Source organism: Chiloscyllium punctatum, chromosome 10 (assembly GCF_047496795.1).
Source record: "Chiloscyllium punctatum isolate Juve2018m chromosome 10, sChiPun1.3, whole genome shotgun sequence".
Classification (NCBI taxonomy): Eukaryota; Metazoa; Chordata; class Chondrichthyes; order Orectolobiformes; family Hemiscylliidae; genus Chiloscyllium; species Chiloscyllium punctatum.
The window spans coordinates 41591743-41610107 of NC_092748.1; the positions used below are offsets into that span (position 1 = coordinate 41591743).

The following is an 18365-nucleotide window of genomic DNA, read 5'->3' on the forward strand; positions in this document are numbered from 1 at the left end:
GTCCAAAACTAGAGGGAATAAGGTTAAAGGTGAGAGGGGAAAGATTTAAAAGGCACCTGAGAGGGAACTAGTACCCCAAGATCCCAGTGTATCTGAACTTCCTAGTGTCCCATCATTAGTTCAGTACTCCCTGGTTTGTTATTGCTTCCAAGTTTCATCCTTAATCTTTTCATTTTATTTTGTGTTACAATTAAATTAACTTAACACAATAAATTTCAGTCCTCAAAACATCATAGTATGGTAACCTTCAATATACCAGTGACTCCATAAAGGATGATTAAAGTAAAAAAGCTGAAACATTCTGCAGACTGAATTTTATTACTTATCAATTAAATTGCCAAACATCTTTACAAAACAAGTCAAAGGCCCATGTATTAATGTAAAGTAGCAAGATTATGAACCATGTATTACAATTATTTTTCTGGACATTTGGAGGTACAGTTATAAGGTGTAACTTCAATGTTATAATAATAAAACTTTAGTGATAAAAAAAATTAGAGAAAGAATCAATTTGGCCCTGCTCCAACATTCCTGAAGGTCAGGGCTGACTTTCTATCACAACTCCAGTTTCCTAGTTACTCTATTGCTTCACTGAGACACCAAAAAATCCATCACTTTTTTCAGAATGAAACTCTCGGAATTGAAACCAAGTAACTTCATGTTTTTCAAACCAGATGCAAGACCAGCTCTTGCATTTAGGTGGTCGGACTGACCTCAGTTAGGTCTCAGTTACAGCAGCACTATTTTGAACAATCTTAATAATCGATTCCAAATGCTCACACGTACCCTCTAGCAGACTAGACAATCCCAGTTCTAGAAAACAATAAATTTTGGTAATACAAACACGTTGGTTTTGAATGGAGAAAGCATATTATAATTTGAAAACAAAATTCAATGCAGTTCAGAAATCAGTACACAGTAATTGGTATTTTGGAGGTACTTACAACAGTTGGGTTTGAATTAATGAAAAAATTATTTAACATTAGCAATTGCTTTTACAGCAGTACGAACACAAACAAATGATTCCAAGCTATTTATACTTATTCACTTAAGCTGCTCTATGTTTCATGTAAACTTGAACTTGCATTTAAATGAAGGCACATTACTGCGCCTAAGCATCCAAATTATACCGACACTGATTAAAGTTAGTGAATAATGGGCTGCTCACTAATTACAAGCCTAAAAATTCATCTGAAGTGTCTCAGAACTTTAGAAACACTTATTTTCATGTTTCAAGCAACGTTAAGAAACTGAACTGTCAGATTTAAACTGCAGTTGTCATTAGGATTGTCAACTCTGGTTGAACACTCTCCTGACGGTGTCACTATGTGGCCTCTGCCTTCAAACACTCCATCTCCACACGTATTATTGATCACTCAACAACTTCCATGCATCCAACTCAATTGGAAATCCAGTGGATACTTTATAACCCAATTGGATAGCTCTTGATAGACTCAAAAAGAAACCTCTCCATATATCCCAGCATTTTCAAAATTAAACAATAGGTTTTAAAAACTTAGCACTGAGCTACATAAGGAGATATTAAGTGAAATCGATAAAAGCAATGCCAAACAGGGAAATTTTAATGAGTGTCTTAAAGGAGGAAGGTAAGGGAAGAGACAGATTGACAGGATGGGGAGGGAAATCCTAAGTTTCATGCTAAGCGACTAAAAACATACAGCCAACAATAGTAGAATGATTAAAATTGGGATTGCTTAAGTGAGCAGAATTAGATTAATGCAAGAATCAAACAGACTTGTCGGGAAGATGAGAGATATGGAGGGCAAGTTCATGGAGAGATCAAAGAAATTTGAAAATATATAACTATAAGAACTAAGGTGTTATAACTATCCTGTATATGGATTGTGCTAATACCTTCGATCCCCACTGACGTCCAGCTTAGAAGTCATTTCTTGAAATGTACATCATTAGCTACAAATACAGCAAAATGTTTCATATATTAAAAATACTATAAAACCACTAATGACAGATGCTACATAGTCCAACTGTCCAGTGTGATCATGATAAATGAATACAAAACCTATTTATATTCTTAAAACACCAACTATATATTTCTTCAAATTAATAGTTTTAAAACACCTTGCATTCATTTTATTCCCTTTAATTTCACACACCTTTATGATAGGCCAAATATCAAGATATCAGGAAGGGCAGAGCTGGATAACGCATATATCTAGCGACTTTAAAATAATTACAGCAATGCAGCTAATCAAGCTCTTAAGGGACTGCCATTTCAAATGACAGGTGAGGCTCTACGTATATTGAGCAAATAGCCTGATCACCATCATTAAGCCTACTTCGATCAGTTTTTCAGACCTCATAATTAAATTACATTTGACACGAAAGCCCCAATTCACTTATCTTCCAACTGAGCACCACAACAGCTTATATTTAATAATTGACAGTTTTATCTGAAGATCCAAGTGATAAGTTAGCATTTAACTCAAGGACTTAAATAATAAAACGGCCTCCAGTTATAAAGTGCTTCATCTCAGTGTAAATTAAATTTCTCAAGGACACCAATTTTCTCTTTCTTTAAAAAAAAGTACAATTTTATTTTTCTTTCTTGAGAAACTAAAATTTATAGATGTTGATCACCAGGACTGAAGAAAATACATGAAAATATATGGCTCGAAGCTATAAAATACACATCCTCACCACTACTAATCACATCGTACAAGCAACATTCCCTCCAAGATGTGCAGTCATTCTGAGGACCTGCACACACTACTAGGCGTGCTACCATGTTGATTTTGGAAGTCATTGCAGCACGTGGTCTTTGGAAGTCTGAGCATAAAAATAAAATTAAAATTAGAGGGAATATAAAGTACCAACTGAGCTATCTGATACATTTCCTGCCAACATCCTCTTTCCTGATAGACCAAGGCTGTGTATGTCTCTAAGTCAGTAGAAGAAAACCAATTGATATAGTCTAGTGAGGCGAGGCTCTTATTGAAAACAAGCTGCAGTTTATAGTGTACAAAAACAAAGTACTGGATGGACTCAGCAAATCTGACAGCTTCTATCGATAGAGAAATATAGCTTCCAAAAGAGAAAATTCTGGAAAATCTCAGCTGGTCTGGCAGCATCTGTAAGGAGAGAAAAGAACTGACATTTTGAGTTTAACAGACCCTTTGTCACAGCTGGTCAGTTAGACTTGCAACGTCAGCTCTTTTCTCTCCTTACAGATGCTGCCAGACCTGCTGAGATTTTCCAGCATTTTCTCTGTTTCAGACTCCAGCATCCACAGTAATTTGCTTTTATCCAGAAAAATATAGCTGATGTTTCATGTTCAATATTGCTTCTTCAGAACTGAAGGAGGTGGAAAACATCCCAATGTTTTAATGGTTGATTTTGGATGAGTCCTACTGTATGCATTCCAAATAGATTGTTCCCACTTTTGCCTCAGTTTAAGTAATCGATCCTGAATCTTTTGTGAACTCAATAGTCTAACTTTCTTCTTCTCCTTGATCTTTCAGCTCATGCATCTAAAATACTGCTTTATTACTTTAATTCTAGTTTCACAACGCTCCCAGGTTTGTGACTTTGTTTGAAGTTGCCTTGTAGTCCTTGATTTCCTCATGACTGTTTGCAACGATGACAACATTTGATCTAAGGTGGAAATACTTTGCTTACCTCTGCCTTTCCCAGTGTTCTGTACCATTTTTAAAAGAAAAACATTTCCTTGCTCACAAAAATTTCAACTTGACTCAATAAGCCTTCAACATTCATTCAATCTCCATCTACAAACACAATTTGGGACTATTCCTACAGATTATCAGCACCTGATACAATTGCCTTGATGTGACAAGTGTTCCAACTCCATTGAGATCCGAGCTCACTCTTGTTGCTGAGATGCCCTCATTGAAACATATAGGATTCTTTAGGGTCTTGACAGAGTAACTAATGAGAGGATGTTTGAGTAGAGGAGTAGAGAAGCCTTGCTTCAATTGTACAGAAACTTTGTTAGACTGCGTCTGGAGTACAGTGTGCAGTTTGTCTCCTTATTTCGGGAAGGATATTATTGCCATTAAGGGAACACAATGAAAGTTCACCAGCCTTGTTCCTGGAATGATGGGAGTGTCTTCTGAAGAAAGAGTGGACAATCTGGGCCTACATTCCCTACAGTTTTGAGGAATTAGGGACGATTTCATTGAAACCTACTAAGTGCTTAAAGGAATTGACAGGGTTGATGCAGCTAAGATGTTTCCTGGCTGGACAGTGTAGAACCAAGGAGCGCAATTTAAAAAGGTACGGGAGATGCTAATTAGGACCAAGAGAAGAAATGATTTACTCAGTCAATTGTGAATCTTTATAATTCTCTACATCAGAGTTGTGGAAGCTCAATCTTGGAGTATGTTTGAAGAGGTGGTTGATAAATTTTCTACTTTCAGTTGCATAAAGGGATAGCGTAGGTAAAAAAAGATGATCAGCCATGATCATATTAAATGGCAGAGATGGCTCAGCAGAGTGAATGGCCTACTCCTGTTGTTATGTTCGTAAACAATTATGAATAAGGGTAACATGGGACATCACATTTGATGCTAATCCTTCCCTTATCCAATTTTCAAAGATATGCACGTTCTAGCAACATCACTGCATGTCGACAAGCAGCATTGATTTTCTTAATTTCTCGCCCCCACAGCCCTCATCCTAACCTTGGAACCCTGAGGCAATTGCAATGCTCCTAATCATGAAATTAACAAATTCACTACAAGTATACTATTTCTGTTAATCAGCAGCACAGCAAGAAGTGATTCAACATCACTTTTAAAGGGGTCAGTTCCAGCTTTACTGGTGGGGGAAAATAAAGTAGGATTTATGATTTGTTTATAAAGTGTACATGAGCTTTCCATCAAATTAGTGAAAATGTTTCAAATTTCACACTAAAAACAGCTGAGTTTGCCATTTGAAGCCACTTCCTAAACTTTGCAGTCTATAGGCTCTAATTATTCCAATTTAAGGCCATCGTATAATCTACCTTTTTGTCCAATATTTTGGTCACACTGTCTGATTACAAGGTTTTTCAAGAAATGTGGGATACTTTGATTTAAGGTGGAACATCAATTTGCATTTATGTTATAAATGTGACATCTTCAATGCATTGACCTGACTAACTCCTGAATCACTCCCTAATTCATCGATTATTGGATAGGCAATGGATTTCTGATTCCACCCATGGCCATTTTAAACATCATACATGGTCAATACATCTAGACTTAGTAGGAAACCCAAATAAATGAATCATCCGAATGCCAAACTGATCCTGTTAAAATATCCACTTTGGTGTACACTAGTTATGACTGTCATATGCCTTTTGCTCCATGTAACCTTTGTGCATGGCAACAAATGGGACCCCGTGCCAACTGGTAATCATTCCCAAGATTGCTGAACAAACATGCTCAGGGTCACAACAGCATCAAACACTTGGCCCAACTCCCATTTGACTGAAACGCAGGTTTTCCTTTACTCTACCCCTGTTTTTGTAACCCACAATTTTCCCGATGCAAATAAGCTAAAAATCAATAACTAATGGTCCACCAAAGATCACAGCCTCACTTTAATATTGCACAAAATTTCTTTTGAAGTTATGAGGACAAGAACCAAAAGCCCATTTGGAGATTGTAGCTGATTATGTATCATTCACAAAATGAACTGGAGTTAGAAAATATAATGATTTAATAATAATTTCAATTTATATAATCAACAGAGCCAAGATGCTTAACAGAAACAATTTGTTTCAACACCAAGGCACAGGATGAGAAACCAGATGACAAAGTTTGATCAGTAAGATATTATGAAGTATCTTGAAAAGACAGGGAAAAAAAGTGGTAAGATGGAGAGGCAGAAACTTTGGGTGGAATACAGTGTTAGGACCCAAAGCAATTTCAAACAGTAGTGGAATTAAAATCAGGGATGCTGAAGAGGTCAAAATTGGAGGAGTAGAGGGGTAGTGAAGTCTTGCTTCAATTGTATAAAAGCTTTGTTAGACTACACCTGGAGTAGTGTGCAGATGCTCTCCTTACTTCCGGAAGGATATTATTGCCATAAAGGGAACACAATGAAGGTTCACCAGCTTAGTTACTTAAATGATGGGAGTGTCCTTTGCAGTGAAATTGGACAATCTGGGCCCATACTCTCTACAGTTTTGAAAAATTAGAGGTGATCTCATTAAAACTTACAAAGTGCTTAAGGGGATAGACAGTGTTGATGCAGCCAAGATGCACCTTGGTTGGATAGTCTAGGCGCAAGGGGCACAATTTGATGCAATGTATAGGTTTAAAAAGGCTACAAAGATAGTGAGAGATGAAGCAAACACTGGAATTGGGATGTTAAAATTAATAATGTCTGCAATTGTATGTTACATCATATTAAACATTGCACACGTTTTTAAACTATAGTAACTAGCTTTATGGTTAAGTTATGGTAACTGATGCTGAACAAACACAAACGGTATGCGTTCAATTAACACGTTATATTAAGAACATTTTCTGCTTGCATCCACTATGATCAGCCAAACAATGTCACTACAATAATCAGACAATGCAGCCCTTCTTCAGTCCCATATTTAAATTCCAGCCAGTGCATTTTAATGCACAGTCTAGTAGACATCTAAATTCACAACTTTTGGATCAAGTAGATAAAATCCTAAGCGAGACAAACTCATAGATCAGATTCTCAGCCAATTGAGTATCAGGCAATACCGTATTATTTTAATGCTATACATTACAATGCTTCAGAAAAAGGCCAATGAAGACAAGCAACAGTTAGAAACACTGAACAAAACCTGAATGGTGAACTTAGAGCAAATCAAAATGAGGAAGATGGATAAGAGGAGTCAAAAGCGGGGAAAAACAAGACGACAAATAAATGTTATTTCAAAACCAAACATAAATGGACAGGACTTGGGAAAGGAATCAAGAAAGGAAGTTGTTTGGGGTGTGATATTAGAAATGCAAGGTAAAGAATGCACTCATGGTTAGTCAGAACAGTAATTAGATGCACATTTCAAGTTCAGCAAGGATCTGAACCAAAATTATGACTGAATAGTTAGGAATTGCTGTAATTAACAATGATGTTATGGTACAAAAATATGTATGGCAGTTTTCACATTTAGCCGAAAATCTTATTGCTTTTCTTGTAGATAAACTGGTTTACAAAGCTCAAAAGGTGTGAACTAAACTATGTTTAAAATGAAGTTTTCAGAAAGACAATATAAAATTGAGAAAGACCTGGTGACACAACAATAGGTGGGAAGGCAAATAATCAGTATGACACAATCTCCAGGAGGGATATAGACAAGTTAAGTGAGGAGGCAAAAGCTTGTTAGATAGAATATAATGTGGGAAAATGTGAAGTCACAAACTTGGGCAGGAAAATTAAAGGGGCTGACCAGGAATTAAATGCAGAAAGCTTCAGAACAGAAGGGTTAGGAAATGCATCCAAGAGTCACAAGAAACTAGCATCGGAGTTCAGTGGTTAATAGGGAGAGCATGTGGAATGTTGGCCTTTATTTCAAATGGAATGGAGTATAAAAATAGGGAGGTTTTGTTAAAACCGTACAAGGCACTTGGGCCAAAATCCTAGAACTCCATCGTAAACACTAGTGCAACTATAACTACACCACATGGACTGCAAAAGTGCAAGGTGGCAGCTCACCACCACCTTCTGAAAGGCAATTAGGAATGGACAATAAATGCTAGTCTAGCCTGCATCTTTCATGTCCCATGAATGAAAAACCATACAACCAACTACCAAGTCAAATGTTATTCAATTTTAAAGCCTCTCTCAGGCTCATCTATAAAAGTCATCTTTTCCATTTCAAGGTTTCTGTTAAACTTGAAACTTAAGCCCACAACAATGCACAAAGGTTTGAGTTTATTGACTACCAATCTGACAAACTGATCATACAGCTGTCTGATGACAATTGTGAAAATGTACAGCCAAAAAGAACATGCAAACAAAATAAAAAATTTTGCCAAACTAAAGGCAGAAAATGAATAAATATCATTTGCAAAAGAGAAAATACCATACTAATTGCTGACAGATTTGTCATTTGCAACACTTTCTGTTTTAACTCTGGAATGTAAGATTGTACAACTTCTGCTTCAATCCACAATTTTAAATACTTAAACATTCTGACACATTTACCAGTGCAAGCTTTCACACTGAAATGAAGAGCATCAATCATGCTAAACAGAATATGTTGCACCTCACTAGGTCTGCTCATAGTTCTTTTATCTACTGCAATGGAAACTATTCACCATTATTCATATACAACAGATTCCAAATCAGTAAACACTATGCACTGACCTATTTGCTGCACTCAGTCATAGAGATGGCAGATTCTAGCCACTGCTCTTCAATAGCATTGCCATTCCATTTGGTAATTTGACAACTTTTTTGGCATTTTATATTTTGCTAAAGCATTATCTAACTTCATAACAGAATGACACAATATTCTAAATTTGAAATCTATCACATCATTGCTAATGGCATCATTGCTATGTAATCCAATAATACAAGGGAAAATTGCACCCACTGGAGATCCAAATGTAAGAAAAAATAAGAAGAATACAGATACTAACTATATTGTTACAGAGAGGTAGGACAGATTACGGATATTTCAGTTGTATAGCTTTCATAAGAATGATGCATGACCTCAAAGGCCAGCTGAAATCAACGGCAAATAACCTATTTTTTTTTCTGAAGGAGATTTGGGAAGACAGTAGAGGTCCAAAGATACTTCAGGATCCAGTAACATTAATACGTCAGGAATAGGTATGGAATATCATCAAAAAGGGGAGTGAAAGATTAGATTTTATATCTCAAGGACTAGAATACAAAAGCGATCATGTTTCATCTATAATAAAGCCATGATTAGACCACAGGGCATATTGTCAGCAGTCTGGACACCACACCATTGGAGCAAATATTGATCTTGATGGGAGTGCAGCAGCATACATTTAACAGAATGGCCTGCACTCCAAGAGTTAAATCATAAGCAGAGATTACATAATCCAACATTGTATCCCGAAATTCAGAAGGTCAATCGGCAATTTGATTGACATTTTCAAATTTTATACATGAGCAGTTAGGGTTAATACTGAGAAACTATTGCTGATGGTTGGGGAATCTTGGCTGGGGGCATAACTAAAACATAGAGCCAGATCTTTCTGAAGCAAAATACTACTACACACAAAGGACACTAGAAGTATGTTGTCCTCTAGCAATTGATGCAAGATCACTTAAGATAGCTAGATATATTGCTATCCAAGAGAAATGAGATAAAGGTATCATATGGAATTAGGTTACAGACCAGCCATAATCGAACTGAATGTCAGAACGACAGGTTAAATGGCCTACTCCCGTTCCTATGTTCTGAGGACACTGACTTATCACAGACTTTATACATACTGAGGGAAAAAAAAAGTCATTTTTGGAAACATATAAATACAAACTGTATGATAAATTTCTAGTTCCTAGTTACAAATGTTACATATATAAAAATTATGACTTTTCTCCTGAGTGAAGGTAGATCATTTCTTCCCTCTACATAAAGCTACTTTACTTTGGTGACAGCAAGAAATTGTTATCTCTAAACAACAGCTTATTAATAATCAGGGAGTACTCGTCAAAATTCCTTGATATGTGGTGCAAGTCTTAATTTTGCTTTACAGAACATAAAATGCATTTATAAATCAGCACAATTTCAAACTTGAAATTCAGCTGGATTTCAACAAATTAAAACTCAAAAGACTGGGGATGCTGAAAAATCAAATAAAAACAGAAATTGCTGGAAAGGCTCAGCAGATCTGGCAACAAGTGTGGAGAGAAATAAGACTTAACATTTCAAGTTCAGTGGCCCTTCCACTGAAAGTGGAACATACAAAAGCATAAGGTAAGTTAAATATTGCACAAAAAGAGTGTTTGATTCAATTAGCTTGATATTTTAGGTCAGCAAAATGGGAGGACAATTATTTATGAAGGTGTATCCAATGCTATCACTTAAATTGCCCATTTACTAGTTTACATTGCAGCCTGTGCACATGATGATGTTAGCTCCTACAGAGATGCAAGAGGGATAAATGCTTGGGAGACAAATATTCAAAGTAATTCCACCAGAGCCACTTTCTCATAATTGAAAGCAAAAGTCTGCCTTCAGTTCACTGATTGAATAGAGCTGTTAACCTCAATTTCACGCCAATAAAAGTACTAATCCTTCCTTACATTCAACAATTTTCAACATGGCCTTATCTACCAACGCTCCTCCTCTTCCACCCTGTCCTACATATGTATCCCTTCTCCCAAACCTGCTTTGCCACCCACAAAATGCTGGGAGACAGCAAGATTGGGGCGGGGCTGAGGGGGGGTTAATGAATATTGCTGGGAGGGGGATAAATATTGTTATGGGTTTTGGAGTTCTTTGGCACTCCAGCTGATTTATTGACAAAGTACAAAAAATGTTTGATCCCATTAAGTGCTCAAAACCATCAGCAAAAAGAATCGGCATTCAAAAGTACCTTAAAGAAATATGATTCTTTCAGTAGCTTGTGAAATAATTGAACAAGCCAACAGACCTATTGACAGCTATGTAAATATCTCCTGCAGAGATGAGCCTATTATTAGGAGGTGGAGTTCAGCCAAGCATTCATTGGGGAATTCCATCTCTCAGCTGAGTAAATAAAACCCTCAGAGCTGAATGCATTGAAACATTTGGGGCACCTTGAACAGATGTTTCAGGTGGCTGATACCTTTGATTGACAGATCAGCCATCTGTTCAGCCTGAAGCAATCCAACATCTATCTATTCAATGTGTTTCAATGCATTCAACTTTAGAATCCTTGTTAACAGTTATGCAATGGAATCCAATTACAAATGTTCGGTTAGCTCCAACTCCTCCTTGTGGAGTTTACTGTCTGCGTGTTGTTTATGCAGCTTTAAGGGATTTTGAGCTTTGTTTAACTGAGTTTTTGATATGTTAAGGGAGGCCAGTCTTCATAAGTGGTTTTTGAATACTATTTATGTTGACATTATTATGAGCATGTAATATTAAAACATCACCCACCCCCCACCAGCATCCCAATAAAAGTTTGAATGGATTATTATTTACTTTGATTGTGTCAAACATTTCAAAGGCTAGATTATAAATCTGCATGCTGAGCTGATAAGATTTGTTCTCAGATGTTTCATCACCACGCTAGGTAACATTATCAGTGAGCCTCCAGTGAAGCATTGGTGTTCTCTCCCACATGCTATTTATCTGTCTGTTTGTTGTGGTAGGCGATATCATTTCCAATTCTGTTTCTGAGGGGGTAAGTAAATGGAATCCAAATCTGTTTGTTAATACAGTTCCTGTCTGAATGCCAGGACTCTAGGAATTCCTGTTCCAATCGAACTGGTGTCCTTCTTTGTCTGTGTGTATGGATACCAGTGATAGGTTTGTCACGCCTTTTGGTGGCTAGTTGGTGCTCAAAGACTTTCCAGTGTTATTATACAGCTCAAATTCTTTCCATACTGAATATGCCCATATGCAGGATGTATGATGGATACACAGGTGACAATGAGGACGAGGTCTATGGAGCCTTACAGTTATGTACAGCACTGGAACAATGTCTCAGTGAAAACTGCTGGCCTTGGTATCCTGCTTCTACCTTGCTTTCAGAGTCAGCAGTCCCAAGTAGAACCTGTTCCCAATACCCAATGACAAAAAATGGTGAGGTCTGCCAAGGAGGCCTTGGGAAATGCAATTCCACAAATGGGGATGAATATCTGTATCTAATATTTTTGAGCACACAAAATAACATTTGTGCAAATCCACTTTGTGATACATTTTCTACCGAAGTGGAGCAGGTAGAGGGAAGAATTTGAAAGTGACTTGCATTGGACTATGGTAACCATAATGCACACTACAGGACCAATTTTATTTTCTGCACTGCCTATCCATTTTTATTTAAGTGCTCTTGCAGCTTCAAGTAATTCTCATTGGAAGACAACTAGGAGCAGTAAAATTAGATTTTATGTGAAAGCATCAAGGGTCCTGCTCCATGATTCAATCTTAGATCATAATGTGCACCGTGAGACAGTTAATTATTCCCATGGTAACAAGAAACAATGCAAGTTGGCATTTCAGTGTTTTGTTGTGTGTTGCATTGTGGGAAATAAGTTTTCTTAGGAGAGAGATTAAACTGAATCCCCATTAGCTAATTCAGATTGATCTATTAAAATTCCGTAACACATTTTCATTCAAGTAGTAGGAAATTCTGCCTGTGTTCTGGCCAACATAAATTGCTCAACAAACATCACCCAATGGACATTTGCCTCATTGGTGTTGGTAGTTTTTCGTGTGTGCCAACTGCTGCCAACAAACTAAAAAGGTGACTGCAAATCAAAAGTAATTCATTGGCTGTGAAGTGTTAGGATAATTGAAACCTCTATCAACAAAGATGGATCACCTCAAAAAAGAAGCATTAATCCAATGACTATATTTTGTTGAGTTCAGTAACTTTGTGACAGTCACTAAGTGGAGTACCCCCTATAGCAAGCAAACCAAGTGTTGACGTTAAAAAGCTAAGATTGAAATAATAGCCTTCAGCTTTTATAGTTCCAGTGAACTGAAAATAACCAGGTCCACTTCCCTGGTTAGTTTCTTGATGTAATACACTCAGGCTGATCTCAACTTGCAATTCCACATTCCATAACAGAAGGGTTGGTGCGATTCTTCTACTGTTTGGAATCTTTCACAGCAAATTGTCTCCAGCATTGCGTCACAGGTATTGGTTTCACTTAATGACAAATACCAGTGTCCAAAACTCAGTAAAATTGTAAAACATGACCAAATTGCACCTCATTTATCAAATCTAATGCTAAATGAGATTATACTGAACCAAAAACCAAAGAGGTCATTAAAAACACACTGTGAAATGGAAAATTCCAGAACATCCCAAGATTTCTGCTTTTGCCAGGAGTGTTTAGCAGACATACCTTATCTAGACATTTGTAAGACATAGATGGTTATTCCCTGCTGAATATATTTTAATAGTACTTACATATATTTCGCTGTGGTCAAAGCGATTTTTGAGATTTTCTAAGAATGTGTCTTCAGTGAGGGGTTCTAAAAGCACACTGTCTCCCACCCCTATCATGTTGTCTAGGAGAGACGTTTTCACCTCCGATTTCGGCATTTTTCTCTGAAATAAAATAAAAAGTTAGACTTAAAGATGTATTTTTACATCCATAAAACAGTTGTTTGTTTTCTAGTAATCAGCATTCCTCTGGAATTGGGAGGTCTGACAGCATTATATACATCAACCCTTCAAACAAACAGAGATTTAGCAAAAAAGGGGTAAAGCAGAATTAAAATTCAGAAGATCAGCCACGATCTCATTGAATAATGGAACAAGCATGCAGGGCCATATGACCCCATTTCTATTCCTACCTTCTAAGGATCACACTAATTTGCAGCTTGCAAAGCTTCAAGAGAGATTGTTCTCAATATGGCTACAGTTATTGTAAGTTTCTTTTTAAAACCAAAGTGAAACAAAGTACTCATATCTTCAATTAGTTATCAAGCTCAGAAAGCCAAAAAAAAGTATAATCATTCCCAATCACTATATGAGTACAGACTCTCATTGGTAATCGCTTATCCCAGATTTGCAGCTTCACAGAATCCCTACAATGTGGAAACAGGCCGTTCAGCACAAGTCCACACTGATTCTCCCAAGAACATCTCACCCAGACTCACCCCCCTGCCCTACTTTTGTAACCCTGCATTTTCCATGATTAATCCACCTAACCTACACATCTCTGGACACTATGAACAATTTAGCATGGCCAAACCACCTAAGCTACACATCCTTGGACTGTGGGAGGAAGCCAGTGGATCCAGAGGAAACCCATGCAGACCTGGGGAGAATGTGAAAATTCCACACAGACAGTCACCTGAGGCTGGAATTGAACCTGGGTCCCTGGTGCTGTGAGGCAGCAGTGCTCAACACTGAGCCAATATCAAGATTTTATTTTCAGGCTAGTTGCAGATTGGTAGTAAATACGAACTACTATGTTTCTCACAATCAGCTTAAGGCATATCATGAACAAAATTGGCATGTTTTAAAAGCTCATATTGAAGGTGGTAAGATATTACATTGTTGCACCTTTATAAATTGACTTACAAGGATGTTGCCAGGGTTGGAGGATTTGAGCTGTAGGGAAAGGTTGAATAAGCTAAGGCTGTTTTCCCTGGAGCATCAGAGGCTGAGGAGTAACCTTATAAAAGGTTTATAAAATCATGAGGGACATGGATAGGATAAATAGACTAGTCTTTTCCCTGGGGTGGGCTAATGTCCAGAACTGGAGAGCATAGGTTTAGGGTGAGAGGGGAAAGATATAAGAGAGACCCAAGGGTCAACTTTTTCACGCAGAGGGTGGTACGTGGAATGAGCTGCAAGAGGAAGTGGTGGAGGGGAGTACAATTGCAACATTTAAAAGGCATTTGGATGGGTATATGAATAGGAAGGGTTGGGAGGGATATGGGCCAGGTGAGACTAGATGGGTTGGCATATCTGGTCAGCATGGACAAGTTGGACCAAAGGGTCTGTTTCCGTGCTGTACATCTTTATGACTCTATGACATGCATATTAGAGTTGCATAAGTCTAGAGCAATAAACATTGCACCTAGAACAATGCATTTCAGAAAGCATACTCCAAATGACACCATATATCCCAAAATTACAATCAGCATGAAGAATGGCTAACATTTCTCTCGTTTATAACCAACTATATTGATTTATCCTATTGACTGAACAGGTTTTCTCAACCACTGGACAAAAGTTTGCAAATAGCATTTTTTTTAAAAAACCCAACCTCTAGAACCAAAATAATCACAAAAATCTTTTGAATCACTGAAAGAAGTTTTTTTTTTACCTTGGCATTACAGTTTTTCTTCCTTATTGAGTTAGTGAGGCAGCTAAAAGTGGAATTTATCACAAAGTCAAACTTAGGTTAAAGTTTTGCTGAAGCTGTTCTCACTTTGCCAAAAAGTGCAGCCGAAACATTAATTGCCTATTCCCGTGACTTCCATAACCCACATGACCAAGTCACAATGAACAAGCTGCTGAGAGAAAAAAAAAAATCACAGCCATTAAAAAGTTAGGCAATTCAAAATAACAAAATCACCAACATAAAGTCAGTAATGTAATGACTGAAATGCCAGCAGGAGATTCTTTTTGCACAACTACTCTTCCAAACAAACACATGAGCTCTGCTGTACTACAGTAACTCGGCATAAACTGAGGCAGAAAAGAAACTTGGAAGTTTATAACACCTTTTGGAATATAGCGCACGTTTGTCTGTGAAACACAAAGCTCTTACAGATTTAACCATGCCCTTGTGGATTCACTTTGCCCATTACAACTAAGCAGAAAAGATATAATTAATAGCTGCAAGGTATAACTATTATCAAGTACTTGAAAAACTTTATATAATAAATGAATGAAATTCTGAAACAAGGATATTGGAGGAGCTCATTCTGGTGCTGAGATGATTGATGTTTTCATGACAGCAAGCGTTTCAATTTCTTTTCGTGCTGGATTCAGACACTTGACGCAAAGCAACTATCTGTTAAAATGCTGTTTATTGGAGACCTAAGTGTGGGCAAGAAACAGTCCTAGGAGAAAGTGAGGACTGCAGATGCTGGAGACCAGAGTTGAAAAATGTGGTGCTGGAAAAACACAGCAGGACAGGCAGCATCCGAGGAGCAGGGGAATCGACGTTTCGGGCATAAGCCCTTCTTCAGGAATGAGGTTGGTGTGCCAAGCAGGCTGAGATAAAAGGTGGGTGGGGGAATTTGAGGGAGGGGTGCTAGGAATACGATAGGTGGAAGGAGGTGAGGGTGAGGGGAATAGGCCGGAGAGGGGATGGGGGCGGAGAGGTCTGAAAGATGATTGCAGCTCAAGAGGGCAGTGCTGAATCGAGGGTTGGGACTGAGATAAGGTAGGGGGGAGGGGAAATGAGGAAGCTGGAGAAATCTACATTCATCCCGTGTGGTTGGAGGGTTCCTAGGCAGAAGATGAAGTGCTCTTCCTCCAGGCGTCATGTGGTCAGGGTCTGGCGATGGAGGCGGCCAAGGACCTGCATGTCCTTAGCAGAGTGGGAGGGGGAGTTAGTGTTCAGTCTCCTCTACATTGGGGAGACAGGCTGCCTACTTGCGGAACGTTTCAGAGAACACCTCTGGGACACCCGCGCCAACCAACCCAACCAAAAAGTTCCAGCCTATCCTTATAATTCAAATCTTCAAAGTCTCAGTAAAATACTTGTAAATCTTTTTTGCACCCTTTCCAGTTTAATAACATCCTTCCTAGAGTAGGGCAACCAAAATTGTACAAGGTACTCTAAACATAGCCTAGCCAATATCTCGTACAGCTTTATCATGATGTCCCAACTCTTGTACTCAATCTTCTGCCTGATGAAAGCAAATGTGTCAAACTCCTTCTCCACCACCCTTTCTACCTGCGACTCCACTTTTAAGGAACTATGTACCTACACTCCTAGGTCTCTGTTCAACAATATTCCCTAGGGCCCTACCATTAATTGTGCAAGTGTGGTCCTGGTTTGCCTTATCAAAATGCAACACTTCGCATTTATCTGAATTCAACTCCATCTGCCATTCCTTGGCCCACTGGCCCAGTTGATCAAGATCCCATTGCACTCTTAGATAACTTTCTTCACTGCCCACTACATCACCAATTTAGGTGTCATCCAAACAAACTTTCTAATGATGCCTCCTATATTCTCATCCAAATTGTTTATATAAATAACAAACAACAATGGACCCAGCACCAATCCTTGCAGCAGCACCAGTGGTTTCAGGTCTCCAGTCTGAAAAACAAACCTTCAACCTGCAGTCGCCTGCCACCAAGCTAATTTTGTACGCAACTGGCTGGCTCTCCCTGAATCCCATGTAATCTAACCTTACCAACCAGTCTACCATACCGTATCTAAATTTCCATTGAGTGTAAAACATGTATTAACAACTGGAAAATGAAGACATGTGAAGTACCAGGTAAAAAAAATTAATGCTATAAACATATTTTAACTGTTGGTTCAACATAATAATGCTAGGTGGTCTGCCGTAGAAATTTGAAAAGGAACAAAGAAAGAAACCCAAGTAGCTATACAGTCATAGCTATGCACTCACTAGTTAAATCACAAATCATTTTAAATGAATAGACCTATGGCAATAATTTCCAACATACAAACATAATTTTTCAAATATGAATTTGACACATGCTTTCCAATATTTTAAATAAAAGTACAATTCAAAAGTAAGGACATTGCTGAATTTCACATTAAGTAATATATTTCTGCAACCATGCACAGACACTCCACACACATTACAGAATGCACTGTGCTCTGATATTTAAATGCAAAATTCACAGCATTCCACAGCAATGATGCGCCTGGTTGGTATGAAATATCAGTAATGGACTGCATTGCTCTGACACTTACTTCAGAGGGCTGTAGTCAACAGTTTCCACTCTATATTAGTGCATTTCTAACTTTAATAGCCGATGGACCACAACCTCAACCCTTTTCTGAATACTTGCTTTCTGTCCACAAGTGCAAGCTTGACCTTCCTGTGGTTTTCTACGTCAATTTCCATTTTTATATTTCAGTTCTTGGACAGCCCATCTTATGCTATGGTCACTTCCAGCAGGGGACACCACACAAGTTGTAAGCCAAGCATGAAACTCACAGCATGACTTCCAAACACTTTCCCATCAAGTTCAACTTATGTCAACATAAATGAACGAGAATGGCTCATCTTGCAATCATTCTGATCGAAATACTGACTTTAGCAACTCAGACCATACTAAAGTAATCTTCCTGAAGTAATGGTGCTCCAAATTATTGGAAGAATGTTGAGTTTTGAATTTGTGGTCTATTGCAATTAGTTTGGAACTTGAATTGGAATTAGAGGAAAAATATTGACTTTCAGTTGTGAAGATGACTTCTTTTTAAATGAAAGATCCAAAAGTTAATTGCTAAGCATTTACATAGCTGTGTTTTATGATATAGAAACAATGGTAAAGAGCCAGTAGTAGGTGGAGTTCAGAACAGGAGAAGCCAACCTCAGTTGTCAGTTTCTTTCGAAGTCACCAAACTGTGAAGGTTTAATTCATGGAAGTCAGCACTTAGTAGAAATCTCCAGAATTGGAAAGTAGTATCCAGACCAAAGAAATCTTAAAACTAGCTCAACTGTCCAAAGAGATGGTCTAGAAAGAGTCAATTGAGTCAGAAATTAAAGGAGTTAAGATAGGAGTGATACTTCACTGGAGATGAATGGC

The 18365-nt window shown here is 37.9% G+C and overlaps 1 protein-coding gene across 4 annotated transcripts in view; it reads right to left on the reverse strand.

Annotated features, from left to right (window-relative positions):
- myo1b (myosin IB) overlaps positions 1 to 18365 on the reverse strand; it is a 267530-nt gene that overhangs the window by 238761 nt on the left and 10404 nt on the right. For all 4 annotated transcript variants that reach the window (XM_072578972.1, XM_072578970.1, XM_072578969.1 and 1 more), the window contains exon 2: positions 13071 to 13211. In XM_072578972.1, the coding sequence (XP_072435073.1) occupies positions 13071 to 13205 (135 nt within the window). In that variant the 5' untranslated portion in view covers positions 13206 to 13211. The remainder of the gene's footprint in view (positions 1 to 13070; positions 13212 to 18365) is intronic.